The 25557-nt window shown below is 21.9% G+C and overlaps 1 protein-coding gene across 2 annotated transcripts in view; it reads left to right on the top strand.

The window, feature by feature from the left end:
• LOC117172566 (AP-2 complex subunit alpha) overlaps positions 1 to 25557 on the top strand; it is a 98271-nt gene that overhangs the window by 16021 nt on the left and 56693 nt on the right. The window contains exons 3-6 of one of the 2 annotated variants that reach the window (XM_033360629.1): positions 2703 to 2914; positions 8622 to 8815; positions 15679 to 15910; positions 22862 to 22970. In XM_033360629.1, the coding sequence (XP_033216520.1) occupies positions 2703 to 2914; positions 8622 to 8815; positions 15679 to 15910; positions 22862 to 22970 (747 nt within the window). Of the gene's footprint in view, positions 1 to 2702; positions 2915 to 8621; positions 8816 to 15678; positions 15911 to 22861; positions 23001 to 25557 lie in introns of both variants that reach the window. The other variant, XM_033360628.1, reaches the window with a different exon arrangement.

The raw sequence follows: 25557 nt of genomic DNA, 5'->3' as shown, positions 1-25557 counted from the left end.
TGTTAACAAATTGAATTTTCTGTTAGAAAAATAATATTTTCCTTTAGAAATTATTCTTATTGTTTAAAATACCATTCTTTTTATTGAAAATTCAAGTATTCTGGTTTAATTTTTATCAATTTTAGTAGAAAATTCATCATTTAGGTTGAAAATCATTTTTTAAAGCTAAAAATGTAACTATTTTATTTTCTATTTCTTTATTTCAGTTAAAAATTCAACTACTTGGTTGAATATTTGTCTTCTTTAATTGCAAATTCAACTATTTCGTTCAAAATTCATGTATTTTGTTAACAGATTGTATTTTTGGGTAGAAAAATTATCTTCTCCTTTGAAAATTATTCTTATTGTTTAAAAATGAATCTTTTTGGCTGAAGATTTAAGCATTCCATTTAAATATTCATCAGTGAGGTTAAAAATTAATTTTTTAACTAAAAATGTAACTATTCTTTTTTCTATTTCTTCTTTTTAATTTCCAAATTCAAATATTTGGTTGAATATTTGTTTTCTTAAATTAAAAAATCAACTATTTTCTTAAAAATTAATGTATTTTGTTAACAAATTGTATTTTTCGACAGAAAAATCATCTCCTTTGAAAATTTTTCTTATCGTTTAAAAATCCATCTTATTTTTATTGAAAATTCAAGTATTCTGGTTAAATATTTATCATTTTAGTTAAAAAGTCAACAGTTAGGTTAAAAATTCATTTTTTAACTAAAAATGTAACTTTTCTATTTTCTATTTCTTGTTTTTTATTTCAAAATTCAACTATTTGGTGGAATATTTATTTTCTTAAATTACAAATTCAACTATTTCGTTAAAAATTAATGTATTTTATTAACAAATTGTATTTTTTGGTAGAAATATTATCTTTTTCTTTGAAAATTATTCTTATTGTTTAAAAATCGATCTTTTTATTAAAAATTCATCAGTTAGGTTGAAAATGATTATTTTTTAAAATAAAAATATAACTATTCTATTTCTTTTTTTTAGTTTAAAATTCAACTATTTGATTGAATATTTATCTTCCTTAATTGAAAATTGAACTATTTCGTTAAAAATGCATGTATTTTGTTAACAAATTGTATTTTTTGGTAGAAAAATTATATATTCCTTTGAAAATTATTCTTATTGTTTAAAAATCAATATTTTTGTTTTGTGAAAATTCAAGTAATCTGGTTAAATATTTATCATTTTAATTGAAGATTCATCAGTTAGGTTGGAAATTCATTTTCAAACTAAAAATTCATGAGAATTAAAAAGTATTAAAGAGAATTTAGGGTAAATTCAAGAGAATTACAAAAATCTAAACAATTTATCAGAATAAAATGTTACCTCACAAGAAATTAAAGCCAATTCAAAAGTGATTCAGGTTTAATTCAAGAGAATTAAAATAATTCTATATAATTTATGAGAATTCAAGAATAATTAAATGTTAATTGAATAGAATTTAAAAGAATTCAAGGTTAATTCAACGAATTCACGAGAATTTAAAATAATTCACAGTTAATTTAAGAGAAATAAAGAAAAAGAATTCATGAGCATTTAAAATTGTTTGAAAGAATTAAAAAGAATTGAAAGGGGTTCGAGAAAATATAAAATAATTTAATAAATGCCACAGATTTCAAAACTTTCGATAAATTAAGAAATATTCAAAAATTTTCAGGAAGTCAGGATTGATTCAATGGAATTCACGAGAATTGAAAGAATTCAAAAGTATTTAAAAGAATCTAGGGTTAATGCAAGATAATTTAAAAAATCTAAAAAATGTATGACAAATAAATGTTAATTCACAAGAATTCAAGGTTCTTTAAAAGAATTCAATGTTAATTCAAAAGAATTTAAAGGAATTAAAGATTAATTTAATAGAATTTAAAATAATTCAAGAGAATTCAATAAAATCAAAGAGTTTATGGAAGTCAAGATTAACTCAAAGGAATTCTGGAGATTTGAGAGAATTCGCGGTTAATTCAAGAGATATAGAAAAAAGAATTTTTGAGAATTCAAAATTATTCAACAGAATTTGAAAGAAATAAAAGAATGGAAGAAAATTTTAAATAATTTAATAAATGCCATATATTCCAAAGGTTTCAATAAATTCACAAGAATTCAAAGAATATAAAAGTATTTATGAGAATTTGGGGTTAATTCAAGCGAATTTTATAGAATTCTAAAGAATCTATAAGAATTAAACGTTAGCTCACACTAATTCAAGGTTAATTCAAAATAATTTAGGAGAATTGAAATCATTCTTAAGAATTTATAATAAATCAAGTTTCATTAAAAAGAATTTAAAATAATTCAAGGTTAATTCAAGAGCATTCAATAAAATCAAAAAGAGTTAAAAAAAATCAAGATTAATTTGAGGAAATTCAAGAGAATTGAAAGAATTGAAAACTCATCAGTTAGGATGAATTTTTTTTTTTTTACTAAAAGGATGATTTCTAAAAAAAAATTCATTAATTTTGCATCAAGTTATTTACGTTTTTAGCCAAGAAGATGAATTTTAAAACAATAAAATTAATTTTCTAACAAAATAGACAAATTTTCAATAAATTCATGTATTTTTTTTTAGAAAATTACTCTTATTGTTTTTTTTCTTTCTTTTTTTTAAATCGTCCGCCAAATCCCAACCCTGTATTTGGATGACCCCTTACTAAAATAAAAAAAAATCCTAATCCCGAATTTAAATTTGAAAATTGCAGGTAAGAGCAAGGAGGCAGAAATCAAGAGGATAAATAAGGAATTGGCGAATATAAGAGGGAAGTTTAAGGGGGATAAAACACTCGATGGTTACCAGAAAAAGAAGTATGTCTGCAAGCTTCTCTTCATTTTCCTCTTGGGCCACGACATCGATTTTGGGCACATGGAAGCCGTCAACCTCCTCTCATCCAACAAATACTCAGAGAAACAAATTGTAACTAGAATTTCGTAAATTATCATGAAAATATTTTTAAATGACTCGAAATTTTCTCAAAATTTTGAAAAATAATTCAAAATGTAAAAAAATTGTCTTATAATCTGCTGAATTTTTTGAGGAATCGAAAAAAGATTTCATAATTATCTTCAAAACTTTGGAAATTATTTGAATTTATTTTTTGAACGTGGAATTTCACCAATTTTTAGAGAAAAAAAATCCTTCCAAATTTGATTTTAACCGTTTAGAATGCGTAATTCGAAAACCTTTTACTTAAATATTTTTGACATTTTTAATTGAATTGCACTTTAAGACTTAAAAAGTAACTTTTTTTTAATTTCAAAATAACTAAAAAATAATATATTTATATTTAAAGACTTTTGGTGAATTTCAAATATTATTTCACTTTAAAAAATTTTCACAATTAATTTAAAATTGGAAATGATTTCGAACGAAAAATTTAGAAGGTTTTTTAAGAATTTTGACAGACTTGAAAAGAATAAAAAATATATCCTAGGAAAATTGAAAAGGATTTTTTATTTTAATAAAATTATGTTGGGAGAATATTTAAAAAGTTTTATAACAATTTACGAAATTTTCAAACATGAATGTGGAAGATTTTAAGAAAATTTCTTTACTTTGACAGAATTATAAAAGACAAATTTATCTGAAAAAATGTAAAACAGCATTTTTTAAAGAATGAATTCTAATTCTAAGTTGAAACGAAAAATATTTTCGAAAAAATTATTATTTGGAACAGGAAATTTTACAGAAAAATTCTAATTCTCAGTTGAAACGGAAAATTTTCAAAAAGTATTAAAATTCTGAATTTGAAGAGGGATTTTTTCAAAAGAATTTAATTTGTGAGTTAAAATGAAAATAACAATTCTCAATGGAAAATTGAATTTTTCAAAGAAAATTATTATTTTGAGTTGAAACGAGCTATTTTTGAAAAAATTTAAATTATGAATTGCAAACAGGGAATTTTACAAAAAGATTCTAATTCTCATAATTAGTTGAAATGGAAAATTTTCGAAAAGAATAAAAATTTTGTATTTAAATGGAGAATTTTTTAATAATTCTAAATTGGAATTTAAAATTGTTTAAAATGGTATAATTTTAAACATTTGAAATTAATTGATTACTTCTTCAATTTAGGGCATTAAAAATGGTAACGTGGATTTATATTTTTGGATCTGAAACTTTGAAATCTACAATTTATAAAAATTCAAAATTTTTAATTTGGCAGCTTAACTGCATTTAATCAAAAATTTTTTTTTTTGAAAACTGTTGGTCGCTTCCATTTTATACGTATAAATTATTGAAAGTTTTAGTTAAAAAAAGATTAATTATTGAATATCTAGCAATATTTGAATTTTTATTGAAGACAAGTAATTTGAAGCCAAATATTTAAAAGTAAAGAATCTTTAACTGAATTTTTTGACATAGAAAACCTAAATTTCGAAGAGCCTTTAAACTTTGAACTTTACAATTTTAATTGTTGCATTTGAAAAATGCTTAATTTTTAAATGAAATTTTTTTATTATTTTGTATAATTTGCAAATGAACATTTGTAGAAAAAATTTGAGTAATTTTAAGAGATATTTAGGAGTTTTAAAAAGATTAAAGATTATCATGCAAATTTGAGAAAGTTTTCCTAAAAACTTCCAGAGTCTTTTTTGAAAATTTTGTTTAAATCTTTGAAAAACTTTTTAAATATTCTCTTAAAATCATTTTTCAAAATGAAAATTTATTTTTAATTTTTCTAGGAATCTTAAAAAAATGTTTTTATTCTTTTGAACCTTTTCACAATTCTTTTCAAAACTTGTAAATATCTCTTAAAATTACTCAAATTTCCGCTAAAAATAATAAATGTTTAATTGTTATTTATAAATCCAAATTGTAAAGAAATTTTTCAAAATTTGCAGGATTTTCTGAAAATTGTAGAAAAAAATCAATTTTTAAAGATATTTAGAAGTTCTGTACAAATTTCCAAAATAATTTTAAATTTAAAACAATTTCTAGATTTATCAAGATTTTGAAATTAAATTTTGAAGCTTTACAAGGATGTTTAAACTATTTAAAAAGAAAATAATTGAATTTCTAATTTAAGAAGTGATCAGTTAACAAATTTTCAATTTTTCAATATTTGATTTTTCTAGCTTCAAATTCCTTCAAATTATATACAAAAAGTAAATTTTCTACAAAAGAGTTAAGTTTTCAAGAAAATAGTATAATGCCTTAATTTAGTTAAAAATTGGCGTTTTTTTTAATGTAAAAAAAATTATTTTTTAGTTTGAAATTTCCTTTTTTTTTGTTTGAAAATTGCATTTTTGTCAAGAATATTTGTCTTTTGGTTTGAAGGTTGAATAATTTGGATACATTTTTATTTATTTTTTGACTAAAAAAATTTTTATTTGTTGGAAGTTTGTCTTTTTAGGTTTAATATTTAACTATAATGTTAAACATTCCAATATTTTGTTAAACAGTTATTTGACAATTTTAAATTTGTATATGAAAGACTGTAATTCCTGAATATGTCTGAGCTAGAAAATAATTTAGATCCAACCGCAAATATTACCTGAACAATAAAAATATTGTTAAAATTCATAAATTATTAATTTCTTTTATTGGATACTAAAAATAAGTCATTATCGGAAAAAAGGGATCTAGATGTAATTTACATTTTATAAATTAAAAAAAAAAATTTTTACAGAAATATTTGTCAACACAAAAACAAAAAACCATTATTGTTTTATTTATGGTGATTTTCAAAAGATTATAAACTTAAATGAACTTATTTTGAAGCAAAAAATGAACTCACAGTTAATTTTCATTAATTTATACATTGAATATTTACTATTTAAAAACTGATATGAATTTTTTTTAACGGATATTTTATAAATTTATAGAGAAAAATCTTCCACTTTAAGAAATTTTTAATTTTAGATTTTAATTGTTTAGTGTACATTTTATTTTAAAGAATTTAAAAATGCAGTTTTAAAAACTTAAGCCATTAAAAGTTCGAAGCGTTTGAAATCGAAGATTTTAGATAGAAAACATTTTTAATTGATCAACTGCGAATATAAATTAATAATGATTTCTAAAATTGAACTTTTCTTGAAGATTTAGAAAGTGAATAATAATTAATTTTACAAGACTATTCGAAATCAGTTCGCAATTTTAGAATTTCCAGTTTCTAACGTTAAAAATTATGTTAACTATTTCAATTGGAAACTCTATTAGTTTAATAAATTAATTAAAAAAAATTGTGATTAAGAGAAATAAGAATTACTTTATATTTATAAATATTTGACAGTTTATCTAAAATCAGGAATTGTAGTTAAATTTTAAAAACTAAGTTTTGAACGTTACATTTTAACTTTTCTATTAAAAAAATGTAATTTTTTAGTCAAATTTTTGAACTTCGATGTTTAAATAACAATTGAATACATATTAATCTTTAAAAAAAATACCTATAAATAAATACCTATAAAGTAATAGAATTTCGGTGTAAATAATACATAGCCTAATTTGAAACAAAATATACATTTTGGCAGGTTTCAAAATAAAAAATTGAAAATGATTATTATTTTCAAAAGATAATTTTGAGTAATTATTAAAAAAGATTTAGAAAGATTTACAAAATTATCAAAAAGGAATGTGGAAGATTTCAAGGAAATATGCAGATGTTTCAAGATTTTCAAATAAAATTTTGGAACCATTTTCAAGATTGTTTAACCATTTAAAATATAAATAATTTAACTTTTAATTTAAGAAGTGTTCAGTTTATAAAAAAAAATGTAATCGTTCAATTTTTAATGTTTCTGGTTTAAATTTGCTTTCAATGATATAATTCGAAAAAGTTTTAATTCATTGATTGATTCTTTAATTTATACTTCAGAGCATTGGAAATGATAACGTGGATTTATTTTGCAGTTTAACTGCATTTTGTTATAAAAATTTCAGTTTGAAAGTGTTAGTAGCTGCCATTTTATACGTGTAAATTATTGAGCATTTTAATCTGATTTAAATACAAAATTATTGAATTAAAAAACTTTTAAAGTCAAATTTTAATAGTTTGAAATTCCAGAGTTTCACTTCGAGTGCTTTCATTTGCAGCTCAGTTCTTATTAATTCAAATGGAAAAATTGTTAGCTTTAGAGTTCGATTTTTTAAATTTCATTGGCCATGAATAATGTTTGCAAACCGAGAAAAATCCGGAAAATGACCGGGCATTTTATGTGTCCGGGGAAAAGCGGAAAATGACAGTGAATTTATTTTTTGACCAGGAATTTTACAAAACTTTTCGAATAAAAATTTTGTCCAACTTTGATTTCTATTGTTATTTTTTAATAATTTTTTAAATTGTGATTCGTATAAATTATTATATCATTTAGTTCAAAATGCTTAATTCGAAAATCTTTCACGTTAAAAATTTTCCATTTTAGATTTTTAAATTTTAAAAGCATATACTTTAATTCAAAGAATTTTAAAATAATTAAAGTGCAGTTTTGAAGATTTAAACAATTACAAATTAAAAGCATTGAATTGAAATTAATATATCATTTATTCCGATAATTTTATTTTTACATAAAATTTTTCATGATTTATCAATAATATATTTTTAATTTTAGAGTTTCAGGTCTTCATTTATATTATCTTTCATATTAAATTTAATAAATAAATTTATTATAATATTATTAATATATTATTTCAAGCAATTTAAACGAAGTGTGTTAACATTTTTTTCAGAACTTCTAAATATATTTTAAAATTAATCGAAATTTCCTTACAATTTTTGAAAATCCTGCAGATTAAAAAAAAAACCCTTAAATCTTCCATAATTTTTCAAAGTGAAAAATAATTTTCAATTTTCCTAAAAATCTGAAGAAAAAATTTTATTCTTTTGAAGTCTTTCACAGTAATTGAAAAAAATTCAAAAAGTTTAGTTTAAAATCTGCAAAAATCTACATTTTATTTTTAATTCGGCTTTTAAATATCTCTTTAAAAAAAATTCAAAAATTATTTTGAATTTGGAAAAATTTAAAACCACTTCTAGATTTCTCAAGATTTTGATATAAAATTTTAAAACTTTGAAAGGATGCCTAGACTATTTAAAATAAAAATAATTTAAGAACTGTGAAGTTAAAAAAATTATTTTTTAATTTCTAATGTGTAGCTTAAAATTACTTAAAACAATATAATTTTGAAAATTTGTAAAGTTCATTGCTTGATTCTTTAATTTAAACTATTGAATAACTTAACGTGGATTTACATTTTTGGAACTTCTATTTTCAAAGTTTGGAATTCAAGAGTTCCACTTTGATTGCTTTAATTTGTTGTTTATATTTGATTAATTTATTTCTTTATTTAAACTTAAATTCATTGAAACTTACACGAAATAGTGAAATAATTGTTGTTTTTTTTTAATCTATTTGACAAAACTGTATTTTTTCACTTTATAAGACAGAAATTCTGGTTAAAACTATTTTTTTTAGTGTTTAATCATTTTTTTACACTTTACAAAACTATCGTAAAAAAACACTTTTATGCCAAAATTAATTTACATCTTGAAAATTGTACCTGCTCTTTCTAGTTCAAGTTTTTGACTCCAGGTGGCGAAATGGTGGAGCGCCATTACGTTATTTCTGCGGGAGGCTTCAATTTTCTAAATAAAATTGATATTGAAAATTACATTTTTCAGGGTTATCTCTTCATATCAGTCTTAGTGAACACAAACAGTGATCTCATCAAGCTAATAATCCAGAGCATCAAAAACGATCTCGCTTCGCGAAATCCGATTCACGTGAACCTCGCTCTACAATGTATCGCAAATATTGGAAGCAAGGATATGGCAGAGGCATTTGGAAACGAAATTCCAAAGCTACTCGTGTCTGGGTAAATATTTTCTTTTTGAAATCCAACATTCTTTGTACAGAAATTACAAAAAAAAAAGTTAAAAAAAAAACTAGACTCATTACACTGACAATCATCACCCGCATTTCGGATCCAGTCGACTCTACATTAGGTAAACTTCAAATTTGCACAATCTGCTAAAAAAAAAGCCTTTGCTTTTTTTTTTTTTAATTTGATTTTATGAAATTATTTTCAACAGGCCTCGGACTAACTTTTTTTCTAACTTTTTCGCTGCTTGGTTGCAAATTGTCTCAATGGCTAATTTTGCAAACAAATAGTTACATTTTTTAATGTAAAAAAAATTTGTCAAACAAAGAGGACTAATTTTCTATGAAAAAGATGATTTAAAAAAAAAATACATGAATTTTTAACCAAATAGTTGAATTTTCAGTTGAAAAAAATACTGTAAAAAAAAAAAATTTCAACTAAGATGATGAATTTTTGAATGAATAAAATTAACTTTCAAGAAAGTAGTTTAAATTGCAACTTAGAAGTTACATTTTCAAAATAAAATGATACATTTTAAAAGAAAAATCAATTATTTGATTTTACAATAAAAAAGATTACAAAAAAAATTGAATCCTCAACTAAAACAGATTAATTTTCAACCATTCGGTTGCATTTTCGAGCCGAAAATACGATTTTTCTGAAAAATATTTGAATTTTAAATCCAAAAATATGATTTTTTAAGTAAAAAATTAAATTAACAATAAATCAGTTGAATTTCCAGCAAAATAGTTAAATTTTCAGATTAAAAAATAATCATTTTTAACCATGTAAATACGAATTTTCAAGAGAAAAATGAACTTTAAAAAAAAAGGTTCAACTTTCAACGCCCTATTGAAACTTTATAAAATATTTTCAATTTTAAAATAACTTCAAAATAATATATTCATAATTGAAGGGTTTCATTGAATTAAAAATATTTTTAACAATCAAAAATATTTTCTACCAAATAGTTAAATTTTAAAGAAAATACATGAATTTCCAACCAAATAAATATTTTAATTTTATATCGAATTGTGGGATTTTCAAGCCGAGAATATGAATTTTCACCAAAAAACTCAATTCAAACGAATTAGTTAAATAAAAAAAACATTTGAATATGTCCAATAAAAAGAAACAAATTTTAAATATTAAATTCATAGTTAAAAAATTAATTTTTTAATAAAAAGAAAACGAATTTTCTGTAAAACTGTTTAACTTTCAAGCAAAGAAATGAATTCTCCACAAAAGAATTTAATTTCCAACCAAAAATGTAATAGTTTATATTTAAAATAAAAAACAGTTAAATGTATCTGCAAAAAAAACACGAATTTAAAACAAAACACTTGAATTTTGAACTAAAGCAGATAAATTTTCAGCTATAGAGTTTCATTTTTAACAAAAATGAAAATTTTCTACCAAATAGTTAAATTTTAACACAAGAGGACTAATTTTCTATAAAAAAGACGATTTTTTAAAGAAAATAGATGAATTTTCAATAAAATAAATAGTTGAACTTTATAGCAAATTGTAGAATTTTCAAGCCGTGAATATGAATTTACAACAAATCAGTTAAATAAAAAAACAGTTGAATATAACCAGGAAAAAGAAACGAATTTAGTTAAATTCAAAGTTAAAAAAATTAATTTCTGATAAAAAGAAAATTTATTTTCTGCAAAACTGTTTAATTTTTAAGCTAAGAGATGAATTATGTCAAAAAATTAATTTTAAACAAAAATGTAATAGTTTATATATAAACTAAAAAAGATTTAAATTTTTAATTAAAAAAAAAACAGGTAAATATAACCGAAAACAACTAATTTTAAATAAAACACTTGATTACTAAACTAAAACAGATTAATTTTTGACCATGAAGTTCTGTTTCTAACAAAGAAAAAAAAAGATTTTCTAGCAAGCAGTCAAGCGAATTTTCTACATAAAAAAATTTAATTGTCAAGCCGAAAATATGAATTTTCAGCAAAAAACTTTGTTTGCAGCCAATCAGTTGAATTTTTATCAAAATAGTTCAATCTTAAGTTGAAAAAAATACTGTAATAACAAAACAGATTAATTTTCAACCAATCAGTTGCATTTTTAATTTAAAAAAAGGATAGATTTTCTACCCAAAAAACTACGAATATATAACAAAATATATCAGTTTCTAATCAAATAGTTGAATTTTCTATCAATTTTTTTTTAATTTTGAGGCGAATATACGATTTTTCTGCAAAACATTTGAATTTTAAATCCAAAAATATGATTTTTTAAGTAAAAAATGAAAGTTACAACCAACCAGTTGAATTGTCAACAAAATAGTTAAATTTTCAGATAAATAAATAATCATTTTTAACCTTACAGTAGCATTTTTAATTTCAAACATTATTTCCTACCAAAAAAAAGATGAATTTTCAACAAAATGCATATTTTTTCTACAAAATAGTTAAATTTTAAACCTAGAGATTAATTTTCTATAAAAAAAGACGATTTTTAAAGAAATAATATGAATTTTCACCTAAAAAGATCAAATTTTAACCAAAAATTGAGTAACTCAATTCCCAGTTAATATCATTTATTTTCAATAAAAGGAAAATGTATTTTTTTGCAAAACTGTTTAATTTTCAAACCAAGAGATGAATTATCTCTAAAAAAAATAATTTTCAACAAAAAATGTAATAGTTGATATTTAAACTAAAAAATATTTTAATTTTTAATAAAAAAAAAAAAACAGTTAAATGTAACCAAAGAAAAGAATTTTAAACAAAAGACTTGAATCCTGAACTAAAACAGATTAATTTTCAACCATACAATTCCATTTTTAACACCAAAAATTTTTTTTGCACCAAATAGTTAAATCTTAAACCAAAAGAATTAAGTATTAAAAAAAGACGATTTTTTAAAAAGAAAATACATAAATTTTCAAACAAATAGTTGAATTTGATACCGAATTGTTGAATTTTCAAAATAAAATGCTGAATTTTAAACGAAAAATGAAGTAGTTGATATTAAAACAAAATATTTTCATTTAAACTGAAAAACCGTTCGATTCAATCAGCAAAGACGGATTTTTCAACAAAATGCTTTAATCAATTGAAAAAGATCAATTTCCCACCAAAAAGTTGCATTTTTAACACGCAAAAACATGATTTTCTACAAAAAAAAAGGCGAATATTTAACAAAATACAATAATTTCTAATCAAATAGTTGAATTTTCTATAATTTTGTCCCCCAATTTTTTAGCCGAAAATATGTTTTTTCTACAAAAAAAAAATTGAATTTTCAGCCCAAAAATATAATTATTAAGTACAAAATGAAAGTTATGAATTTTCAAGCCGCAAATATATTTTTAAGAAATTAGTTTAACTTTCAACCGAGGAGTTGATATTTTAATAAAAATTATTTAAATTTAAAAACGGTTTTAAACAAAAATGAATTTTTTACCAAACATTTGAATTTTCAACCGAAATTGATTAATCTTCAAGCAGACAGTTTTATTTTCAGTCAAAACGGATTTAATTTCTACAGAAAGGGATTTTTTCAAATTAAAAAAATATATATATGTTAGTCAAGAAACAAACAAAATTTAAATCAAATAAAAAATAAGAATTTTCAACAAAACAGTTGAATTTTCTACCAAGAAATGTAAATAAATCGAATTTTTAACAATTTATAGACTGAAGAATAATATTTTAAATTATAAATTGAAGTTAGTTTTTAATATTTACATACTTTTATGACATTTTTCTTCCTTTTCTTTTTGTTTTTCTTAATTTTTGTAACTATTTAGACTATTTTTGATGTCTAAAGTGAGTCCGAGGCCCGATATAATCAAAAAGAAGAAATGCTTTGTTATCGCTAATACCAGGGCTGCCAGAGAGTCACTTTTAGTCACTTCCGGTTGTAAAAGTGTTTCCCCTATTGCCTTGCGTTTCCACTCCTTTTTTTTTTAATTTTCCTTTTTTTCCTATTTTTGACAAATTTCCCCTTTTCTCTTTGAATATACGATAAAGATCAAATATTTTTTCGTTGAATCTATACCAATTTTTTATTTTGTAAATTAACTACGGGTCAATAAAGAAAAGAAAATTCTTCAATTATGGGGAATTTTCAAACCAAATGATGAGCTTTCAACAGAACAGTTGAATATTCAACTAACTAATTAAATTTCCAACCAATATGATGAATTTCCAACCAAGATGATTAATTTTTTTACCGAAAAAGATTAATTTTCTACAAAATACACCAATTTTTAACCAAAAAGTTGTATTTTCAAACAAGAAGAAAAAATTTCTTACATACATTCTTACATTTCTTACATTTTTTAACAAAATAGTTGAATTTTTTAAACTGAAAATATCAATTTCCAACCAAAAAGTAGATAAATTTTCATTGAGAAGTATTATTAAAAAAAAAAAGAATTTTTCACAAAATCGTTCAAATTTTGTAACAAATACATTGAATTTTATACCAAATTGTTTAATTTTCAACCAAAAAGATTAATTTTCAACAAAGTACATGTATTTTTAACCAGAAAGTTAAATTTTTAATCAAGAAGAAAAAATTTCTAACAAAAAAGACGAATTTTTCATTAACTAAATTAATTTTCAACCAAGAAAATTATTATTATTTTTTTTAATTTAATTAATGTTTAGTTTGTATTTTTTTCTAACAATTTTAAACTAAATAATTTAATTTTTAAACAAAAAAAGATCAAATTTTAACAAAAATGGAATAGATAAAATCTCATTGAGAATTATTTTTTAATTTGAAGAAAAAACAAATTGGTTACAAATGGTTTAATTTTGTATAAAATATATTGCATTTTATACCAAATTGTTGAATTTTCAAGCCAAAAAGTCGTATTTTCTATCAAAATTTTAACAGTTGATATTTTAACAAGAAAAAAAGAAAAAAATAAACATTTGAATGTAACCAACTAAAAATTAATTTTTAGGAGCGCAATTCAATTTTCCTCCAAATTATTGAAATTTCGATTCAAAAATAAAAATTTTCTACCAAAATGTTAATTTTCAACTGAAGCAGAATAATTTTTAACCAAGCAGTTAAATTTTTAACCAAGAAAATTAATTTTTTATTTAAAAAAATGAATTTTGAACTATATAATTTCAACAATGGATATTATGTTGGTCCAAATTATATTCGATTAATTTTTATTAATGTATATTTTTTACAATTGTTTATAAACAGAATAGTTGAATTTTTAAAACAATAATCTCAGTTTTAAACCAAAAAAAAAAGATAAATTTTCATTGAGAAGAATTGTTTTTTGATGTTTAAAAACAAATTTTTTAAACTGAAAGTTGAATTTTTAACCCAAAATATTTCTAATAAAATACATGATTTTTTTATCCAAACGGTTCATTTTTTAACTAAAGGCAGCGAGTTTTTTTTTACCAGAAACGGACAAGTTGATAGAAAATTCAATTATTCTTTTCGATATTTATGTTTTTGACTAGAAAAATTCATCTACTTTAGTAGAAATATTCTTTTTTTTATAAAAATGCAACTTTTTGGTAAAAAATGATTTTTTTCTTAATTATTTAACTATTTAACTTAACAATGTTGGTTGAATAATTTTATTAAGAAATCTTTTTTTTTTCTTGAATATTCATATTTTTAGTTGACAATTTATCTCTTTGGTTGAAATTCTAACTATTTTTAAAATTTCAAGGAGCCTTTACAAATGAATATTTGTAGACAACATTTGAGTAATTTTAAGAGATATTTAGAAGTTTGAAAAAGATTGAAAATTATCATGCAAATTTTAGTAAGTTTTCTTAAAATCTTCCAGAATCTTTTTTTGAAAATCTCGTTTAAATCTTTGAAAAACTGAAAATTTTCTGAAAATTGTGGAAAATATTCAATTCATTTTGACAGATATTGAGAAGTTCTGAAAAAATTTCAGAAATAATTTAAAATTTAAAACAACTTTAAAACAACTTCTAAATTTCTCAAGATTTTCAAATAAAATTTCGAAGCTTTCCAAGGATGTTTAAACTATTTAAAAAGAAAATAATTGAATTTCCAATTAAAAAGTGTTCAGTTAAAATGTTCACAATTTTTTAATATTTGATGTTTCTAGCTTAAAATTCCTTAAAATTATATAATTTTGAAATTTTTAAAGTTTATTGATTGATTTTTTAATTTATAACCACCCTGAGAATCTTTAAAAACATTATGTATTCAATTATATGACCCTGGAATAAATAATTTATGTTACTTTATTTTAAGAAACTAAATTTTTATTTAATTTAATATTTTGAAAAAAGTAGTCATTTAATAGTTAATTAATAATTTCACAATATGAGAATGAATAAACTCTAATTTGATTAAAGCATTCAAATAATTTTTACTTCCTAATTTGTTTTCAAATTTGTAGTTTCATTTCTAAAAATTTGATTTATTAATAAAATTTGAAAACTAATTCCAGAAATCATAAATAATCGTAATAGAGATATTCTAAAGAAAAATTAAACTTTTATTGTAAAAGTAATAGCTAATATCCAATTACATTATCTTAAACTAAATAATTGATGTCACTTAATTTAAAACATCCTAAATTTAATATTTCTGTAATTCAATATTATCATCAAAATTAAACAACCCTCAAGCAATTATCTTTATTGAAAAAAATCAAATTATATATACTTTATAAATTACTTGAGCGGCACTATTGAGAAGGTGGACTCTATTTTACTTTGTTTTAAAGTAAATTAGGCTCTGGCAGCCCTCGGAAATACGCAAAACGCAAACAAGTCGCACACTTTTGTTAACAGTTAAAAAGCATTAATAGAGCGTGATTTATAAAAAAGGGGGGAGAGTATATAAAAATAATTTTTTAGCGATACCATGGATGTTGTGAAACAGAGTGCAGCCCTGTGCCTTTTACGACTGCTACGAACTGCCCCAGACGTTGTTCCTGGTGGAGAGTGGACGTCTCGTATAGTTCATTTATTAAACGATCAACACCTAGGTGTCGTGACCGCTGCAGCCTCGCTGATCGATGCACTCGTCAAAAGAAATCCGGACGAATACAAAGGATGCGTCAGTCTTGCCGTCTCCAGGCTCAGTCGGGTACTTTTATTTTTTCTTTCTTCTATTCTCGAAAAAAATCCTCCCTTTTCTCATTACAGTCATGAGAGAGTGTCACCTATTCACCTTTTATCACCTATTTTCAATGTTGTTACCTATTTTCCATTTTGTCACCTTTTGTCACCTATATCTAATTTTGTCACATATTTTCAATGTTGTCACCTTTTGTCACCTATTTTCAATTTTTTTACCTATTTTACATTTTGTCACCCTTTGTCACCTATATTCAATTTTGTCACATATTTGCGATTTTGTCACCTTTTGTCACCTATTTTCAATTTTATCACCTTTTGTCACCTTTTCTCACCTGTTTTCAATTTTGTCACCTTTTGTCACCTATATTCATTTTTGTCACCTTTTTTCAATTTTGTTACCTATTTTCAATTTTGTCACCTTTTGTCACATATTTTTAATGTTGTCACCTTTTGTCACCTATTTTCAATTTTGTTACCTATTTTAAATCTTGTCACCTTTTGTCACATATTTTCAATTTTGTCACCTATTTTCAATTTTGTCACCTATTTTCAATTTTGTCACCTCTGTCACCTATTTTCAGTTTTGTCACCCATTTTTATTTTTGTTACCTATTTTCAATTTTGTCACCTATTTTCAATTCTGTCACCTTTTGTCACCTATTTTCAATGTTTTCACCTTTTGTCACCTATTTTAAATGTTGTCACCTTTTGTCACCTATTTTCGATTTTGACACCTTTTGTCACCTATTTTCAATTTTGTCACCTTTTGTCACCTATTTTCAATTTTGTCACATATTTCCACTTTTGTCACCTTTTGTCACCTATTTTCATTTTTGTCACTTATTTTCAATTATGTCACATTCTGTCACATATTTTCAATTTTGTCACCTTTCGTCACCTATTTTCAATTTTGTCACCTTTTGTCACATATTTTCAATTTTGTCACCTTTTGTCACCTATTTTCAATTTTGTCACCTTTTATCACCCATTTAAAATTTTGTCACCTTTTGTCACCCATTTTCAATTTTGTCACCTTTTGTCACCTATTATCAATGTTGTCACCTTTTTTCACCTATTTTCAATTATGTCACATTTTGTCACCTATTTTCAATTTTGTCACCTTTTGTCACCTATTTTCAATTTTGCCACCTTTTGTTATGTATTTTCAATTTTGTCACCTTTTGTCACCCATTTTCAATTTTGTCACCTATTTTAGGAATATGTCACCTTTTTCTCCTATTTTGGGGTTTCTCTACTTTTGTCACCTTTTTTCAGTTGAAAAAGTACAATTTTATTCAAAATTACAAGTTGCACACCAAACACAGTTTTTATTACACTTTCCTAATCGACGAATCTTGAATCAAATAATCGAATTTAAAAAAAAAACGATTAAACTTCAGCCAGGAAGAGTTGCATTTTTAACTTGAAAAGATGAATATTTTACAAGCCAGCTTAACTTTGAAGCAAGAAAGACGAATTTTCAACTAAAAAATATGACTTTTCTAACAAATGAGGATTTTTACACCAAAAGGATTAATTTTCTACCCAAAAACACAAGTGTTTAATAAATCAGTTGAAATTTTGATAACAAAAAAATTACTTTTTAAGAAAATAATTGAATTTAGATTAATTACAAAATAAAAATATATTTTTTTTCAAATAAAAATAATTATCTTTCAATAAAAAAAGATCAATTTTGATCCAAAGAAGATAAATTTTTAACAAAACAGTTGATTTTTCATCCAAATAGTAAAATTTTTAACCAAGAGATGAATTTTTAGCCAAAAGGTGATATTTTTTTAGCAAATATTTGAATTTTCCACCCAAAAAGACAATTTTTCAAGTAAAGGAGAATTTGCAATCCAAAAAGTATCAATATTCGACAAAAAAAATATGACTTTTTAACAAAATAGTTGAATTCAGATTAATTCTGAAAAAGAAATATAATACTTTTTTTATATAAAAAGAACTAACTTTCAATCGAAATAGATTTTTTGAACCAAGAGATTAATTTTAAACAAAAAAAGGTGACTTATTAAGGACGTAGTTCAATTTTCAATAAACTAAATAAACTTTGAAACAATTTGTAGAATTTTGAACTAAACACCAAAAATATAATAGTAGACTTTTTAATAAAAATTATTAACTTTCAAATATAAAAGGTGAATTTTCAACAACTGAAAAAAGATTTTTCTACCAAAAGATAAATTTTGAACAAAAAAAAATGAATTTTCTGCAAAAGTATAAATTTTCGACCTAAAACGATGACTTTTTCAAAAAAATTGTTGGATTTTCACAAAAAGTATGTCTTTTAAGTACAAGAAATTATTTATTAAACAAAAATACAATAATAGGCTTTTAATAGAAAAAAATTAATTTTCTATCAAAAAATATGAATTTTCAATATAAAAAAATGAACTTTCTGCCAAACAATTTATTTGTTCTTCCAAAAACGAATACTTTTTAACAACAGACTTTAATTTTCAATAAAATAGTTAAATCTTTAATTAAATAGTAGAATTTTTAACCAAAAAGTCGAATTTTGATCCAAAAAAATTATTCATTAAAAATTCCACTGCTTGGTTGAAAGTTGAACGACTTTTTTTAAATTTCATTTTTTTCTCGTTGACGATTCATAATTTTAGTTAAAAGTTCGTTTTTTAAAACTACAAATTCAAATATTTTGTTAAACAGTCAACTGATTAATTGTGAATTAGCTTTTTTGTTGTTATTTCATGTTCTTGTTTTTAAAATTAAATTGTTTGATAGAGAATTAGGCCTTTTGGCTTGAAAATTCAACAAATTGATATAAAATTAAACGGTTTTTTAAAAAATTCGTCTTTTTTTTGGGTAGAAAATCAACTTTTTTGTTGTCAAAATATATAAAAATATTTTAAAAAATATATATATATACTTTTGGTCAAATACAACTGTTTTTTTTAAATTTTGTTATTAAAGTTTTTTAGTGGAAATATCAACTATAAAATTTTGTTATAAACATTACTCTTTTTTGTTGAAAATTGAACAATTTGCTTAACATTATTTTCCATTCTGGACTGCAAATTTTTTCTTGGTAGAAAATTCACTTTTTGGTGGAAATTTTATCACTTTTTGTTTAAAAATGCAAGTTCTTAGTTGAAGATTGATCTATTTTGGTTGAGAATTAAACTATTTTGTTGAAAATTAAAAAATTTGATGTAAAATTCACCTTTTTTTGTAGAAAATTCGTTTTTATCGTTGTTGTTTTAATTGAAAATTAATTTTTCTCATTAGAAATTTGTCTGCTTAATTTTTTTGTTAAAAATTGAACTTTTATGGTTTAAAAATGCAGACTATTCATCTTTTTTGTTTGAAAAATTAACAATTTTGAAACGAATTTAACTATGTTGTAAACAATTAAAGAGTTTTGTAAAAAAATAGTTTTTTCTTTTTTTAATTGAAAATTAGTTCTCAGTGAAAATGTAAATACTCCATTTTCAGGGTGGCCGTTAAAAAGAAATTGTCTTATAATCTTCTAAATTTGTTGAGGAATCTAAAAAAAATTTTTTTATTTACTTCAAAACTTTTGAAATTATTTGGATTTATTTTTGGAACGGGGAATTGGACCAATTTTTAGAAAAAAAATCCTTCCTACTTTGTTTTTAAACGTTTTTTAAAATAATTAGTTATAATTGTGAACTTTTCCAATTATGGCATCAAAAATTTTCCATTTTAGATTATTAATTTTCAAGCGTATGTTTTAATATAAAGAATTTTAAAATGCTGTTTTAAAGACATAAACAATTAAAAATGAGAAGCGTTTAGAATCTAAGATTTGCGATAAAAAACATTTTTATTTGATCAACTTATGAATATAAATTAATGAATTTTTAAATTGAATTCACTTTAAGATTTAAAAAATTAATAATTTATAAAACGATACTTTATAAACAATTAAAAAATTTTAAATACCTTTAAAATAATATATTCATAATTAAAAGCTTTTTAAAAAAAAAAATTAAATATTATTTCAGTATAAAATTTTTCATTTTTAAACCATTAAATTTGCAAAACTAAAAAAAAACTAAACTTTGAAGAGGATATTTAAAAAGATTTAGAAAGATTTACAAAATTATCAAAAATTAATGTGGAAGATTTTAAGGAAATTTTTTCATTTTGGCTGATTAAAAAAAATTAAGGAAAATTTTAGGAAATTAACAAATTTTTAAAATAATAAAAAATTTAAAATATTTAGAACATGTAAATATTTCAAGATTTTGAAATTAAATTTTGAAGAATTTTTAGGACATTTAAACTATTTAAAATAAAAATAATTTCACTTTTAATTTAAGAAGTGTTTAGTTTATAAAGAAATGTAATTGTTTTATTTTTAATACTTCTAGATTAAAATTTGACGCATTTTCAACAAAATAGTTGAAATTTTTATCAAAAAAGATTTTTCAGTCAAAATTGTCAGCCAAATAATAAAAAATATAATTTAAATTGTTTGAATACTTTTTTTATTTATGTATTAATTTTAATGAAGATAAATTCAACATCTAAATTTACAATAAAACAGTTAAATTTGCAAGACTTAAACAAATAAATCATTTGAAATTGAAAAATATTTGGTTTGAAAATTTCCAGAATGAATAATAATTTTTCAGAGAGATTTTTAATTAAAAAATAGAGTTAAAAAAAAAAGATGATCAGCTTGAATGTTAAATAATAATTTTATTGTGTAATAAGAAATTAAAATTCAAGAATTTCAGAAGATTTGACTTTGAATTATTGAATTTAGTTTTCAATACTAAATTGTTAAATTTTAATCACTTCAAATTTAAAATGATTCCAATTCAAAAATTTTCAATTATTAATTATTTAATTCTAAGAGTTTTTAATGATAAAAAATACAATTTGAATTCCTCTGAATTTTAAATTACCCAATTTTTAATATTTGAGTATTAAAATAATCAATTTTTAACGTTTTTACATTGTCCTATTTTCGAAATTTTCATATTAATTAAACTAATTTCGTGATTCTGCAATTGTTATTAAAATTGTTTAATTTTTAGCGCTTCGACTTAGAAATTATACTACAATTTAACTCCTTTTTCTAATTAAATTGTCCAAAATTGTTCGTTTATATTTTTGAATTTCAGACGCTTGCAATTCAAAATTATTAATTATTAAAATTCAAATAACAATTTATTTGTCAAACGTTTTTAAACTATTTCCAAGTTGTGAAATATTTCGATTAAATAAATCAAACTTTAAAAAATAAATTTTTTTTTTTAAATAAATAATTAAATATTTCTGTTAAATAATCTATTTAAAACATCCTTAATTCCTGAAAATTTTTTTAAAGACTCGAAATTTTCTCAAAATTTTGAAAAATCATTCAATATTTTAAAAAATTGTCTTATACTTTTCTATTTTTTTTAAGGAATCTTAAGAAAATTTCTTTATTATCTTCAAAACTTTTGAAATTATTTGCAAGATTCTAAGGCTTATTTTTAAAATATTTAAAACCTAAATTTCGAAAAATCTTTTAAAATTTAAACTTTTTTTTAATCCCTTCAATTCTACCAAATATTTCTTGCATTTATTTAATATTTTTAATTATTTTATATTTTTTAATCTAGCCAAATTTTCAAAATCTTAGGAAGCCGTTTTCTTGTTTAAAAAAATTTTTAATTTTCCCTTAAAGTTCATTTTTCAAAATAAGAAATGATTTCAATATTTTCACGCTAATATGAACAAAATTCTTTTTTTTTTTTCGGAGATCTTCTGAACTTTCTAATCTTTGAAAAATTATTCAAATTTTTCCTGATTTATCTTTATATTTTACAAATTTAAAATTATTTGATTTTAATATAAAATATTTAAATTTTTCCTAGGAACCTAAATATTTTGATCATTTTTGTGAAATCTTACAACATTTTTCAAAAATCTTTACACAAATTTGTAGAGAAAAAAAGTCTGTCCAACTTTTTTTGATTTCGACTCGTTTTCAAATAATTAGTCAAATTATTTATTAGTTATAAATATTATTAATATTTAAATAAAATAATATATTTTCGAAATTTTAATTTAAAAGCATACTAGTTTCGTGATTCTCCAATTAAAATCAAAATTGTTTAATTTTCAGCGCTTCGACCTAGAAATTATACTTGTAGTATAATTTCTAAGTCGAAGCGCTGATCATTTTTATATTTTTCAATTTAGAAAAACAGCAATTATTTAATTAGGCAGATTTCGAACACAAAATTTAGAAGCTTTTTAAGAATTTTGAAAGGCTCCAGAATAAAAAACATTTTCTAGAAAAATTGAAATTTATCTTATATTTCGATAAATCAATTTGAAGAGAATATTTCACAAAATTCAGAAAGATTTAACAAATTATTAAAAATTAATTTGAAGAATTTTCAGCACATTTTTTTAATTTGGCAGGATATTTTAAAAAATTTGAATAATTTCAAAACATGTTTAGAAGTTCTGAAAAACATGTTAGAGTAATTGAAAATTTGAAAAAAAAATTCTTAATTTTTCAAGATTTTAAAATAAAATTTGGAAGTATTTTAAGAGTTTTTTTTTAAATATTTGAAATAAGAATAACTTTTAATTTAAAAAGTGTTCAGTTTATAGAAAAATTGTAATTGTTCTATTTGTAAGGTTTCTAGCTTGAAATGCTTAAATTGATATAATTTTGAAAAATTTGTATCTCTTGATTGCTTCTTTAATTTAGAGCATTGCAAATTATTATTATAAATTATTGTTCATTTGAATACAACATTTTTTGAATTAAAAAACTCTTTGAGTTCGCTTTTTTTTTAATTTGATATACACTATTTTCGATTTTAAGAATGAGTCCGATGTGTTCTTATTTGCCTTAAAAAAACCTGAAATTTCAGGAAACTTTTTTCTCAGGATTAGAGGCTCGTAAAACTAATTTCTCTATGTTTTTTTTTTTTTTTAGATTGTAACATCCAGTTACACGGATCTGCAGGATTACACCTACTACTTTGTCCCGGCACCTTGGCTGTCCGTAAAACTGTTGCGATTGCTTCAGAATTACACTCCGCCAGGTAAATTCCTGACGTACACGGAAAAAAATGGTATGGATTTTGCCAGAGATTAAAAAAAAAACTGGCTCAAAACTTGAATTAATTTCTGCCGCAAGAAAAATGAACAGTGCACAAAAAAACTCTTCTACAATCAAAAATCGCATGTCTTTCGAGCTTCCACATTTGCCAGCTTTTGCACTCATTATTTTTACAATTCGAAGCTGCCAGATCGTGGCACAAATTTACAGATATTCAGGAATCCCGGAAAACTTAGACGCGTGAAATTTTCAAAATTCTCTGATTTTTCGACTAATTTTTCATTTCAAATCATTAATATTCAAATACCAGCATTTTAATCTTATGATATTTTTACCACCGAATATTTTATAAGCCGAATAAAGCAGAGTTTTATATACAAATTTAAATTTTTCAAAAGACTTAATTTATTTAAAAAAAAAAGAAGTTTTTTCTACTTTAAAAGATAACTTTTTAACAAAATACTGCATTTTTCAACAAAATAATTGAATTTTTGACATAATAGTTGAATATTCAAAATAAAAAGACAAATTTACAATGAAAAAGTGTCACAGTTTATATTTTATTAGAAAATGAATGAAAATTATACAACAAAACAAAAGAATTTTAAAACCAAAAAGACGAATTTCCAACAAATAATCCAACAAATAAAGATTCTTCACTCAAAAAATAAATTAAAATTGATCCAAACCTAAATACAAATTTTGTTTACAAAAATTCAATTTTCAAACAAAAAATATGAATGTTTAACAAAAAATTAATTTTCCACGAAACGGATGCATTTTTACGCAAGAAAAAGGAAATTTTAAACCAAAAAATAATTTTTTTACAAAAAAAAAACGCGAATTTTTAACTAAAAAATATCAATCTTAAAAAGTGGAAAAGTTTCATTTTCTGTTAAAAAATGAATTAAAAAAAAAAGAAGTATTTTCGACTAAACTGTTAAATTTTAAACCAGTCATAAGCCTTCAATAAAGAATGTCACAATGTAGTTTAACTTTGACCCAAGTAGTTGAATTTTCATTAAAAAAAAAAAAATGAAATTTCTTCTATGATAGAATGTGAAATTTTTTTATAACTGGAACTTTCATCCAGAAAATATTTTAGTTTATTTTTTAACACCAAAATATTAATTTTCATAAGAAAGTAAATTTTCGACGAAATAGTGAAATTTTCAATTAAAAAAAAAACCACAAACTTTTCTTTAAAAAGTTGAACCTTCATCCAGAAAAGATTTCAGTTCATTTTTAAATACCAAAATATAAATTTTAAACAAAAAGTAAACTTTTCACGAAATAGTCAAATTTTCAAGAAAATAGTTGAATTTTTATCAAAAAAGATGACATTTTTCTCAAAATAGATGGATTTTTAATTAAATAAAATCAAATTTTTGAAAATTAGTTGAATTTTCATCCAGAAAATATTTCAGTTCAGTTTTGAACACCCAAATATTATATTTAATCAGTAGAATTTTCAACAAAAAATGATGACTTTTTAACCAAATTTTTGCATATTCAAGGATTTTTATCCGGAAAAGATGTAATTTCTTCTAAAGAAGGTGAATTCTGAGATCGAAAAGACAAACTTAAAAAAAAAAAGAGTTGAATTTTCAAGCGAAATCACATTTTTATTCAATAAAGATAAAAGATCAAGTCAGAAGACATGTTTTTCTCTACAAAAATTGAATTTTCAAAAAAAAATATGACTTTTCAGCAAAAAATCAATTTTTAACAAAATTGATGCATTTTTATCAAACAAAAATGAAATTTCAAACTAACAAATTATTATTTTGACCAAAAAACGCGAATTTTTAACTAAAAAGATGAATTATAAAAAATTGAAAAGCTACATTTTCTGTTAAAAACCGAATTTTAAATAACAAAAAATATTTTCCATTGAAAACTTAAATTTTCAACTAAGCAGTTGAATTTTCAAATAAAAAAAATAATTGTCAACAAAATAATTGAACTTTCAACCAAATTAACCAAATATTTTTAAAAAATTAGTTCAATAATATAATAATACTAATAATAATAATAATAATAATAATAATATAATTTTCAACCAAAAAAATTGAATTTTCAATCTAAAAACGCGAATTTTTTCAACAAAAATGGATGAATTTTGAACAAAATAGTTGAGTTTTCTACCAAATAGTTGCATTTTTATCCAAGAAGGATGAAATTTGTAAAAACACAGATGAATTTCCAATTAAAAAACCACAAACTTTTCTTTAAAAAGTTGAAATTTTATCCAGAAAAGATTTCAGTTCATTTTTAAACACCAAAATATAAATTTTAAACAAAAAGTAAATTTTTTAAGAAATAGTCAAATTTTCAAGAAAACAGTTGCATTTTTATCCAAAAAAGATGACATTTTTCTCAAAACAGATAGATTTTTAATTAAAAACAAACAAATTTTAAAAAATAGTTGAATTTTTAACAAAAATTATGACTTTTTAACTAAATACTTTTTAAAATTTCAAGATATTTTCAAGAGCTTTAAAAAATTTCCAAAGATTTTTAAGGATTTTAAATGTTTGAGGATGTTTTAAAAGATGTCAAAGAATTTT

This window comes from Belonocnema kinseyi, chromosome 5 (genome assembly GCF_010883055.1).
Source record: "Belonocnema kinseyi isolate 2016_QV_RU_SX_M_011 chromosome 5, B_treatae_v1, whole genome shotgun sequence".
NCBI lineage: Eukaryota > Metazoa > Arthropoda > Insecta > Hymenoptera > Cynipidae > Belonocnema > Belonocnema kinseyi.
This window is presented reverse-complemented; position numbering and strand designations above follow the sequence as displayed.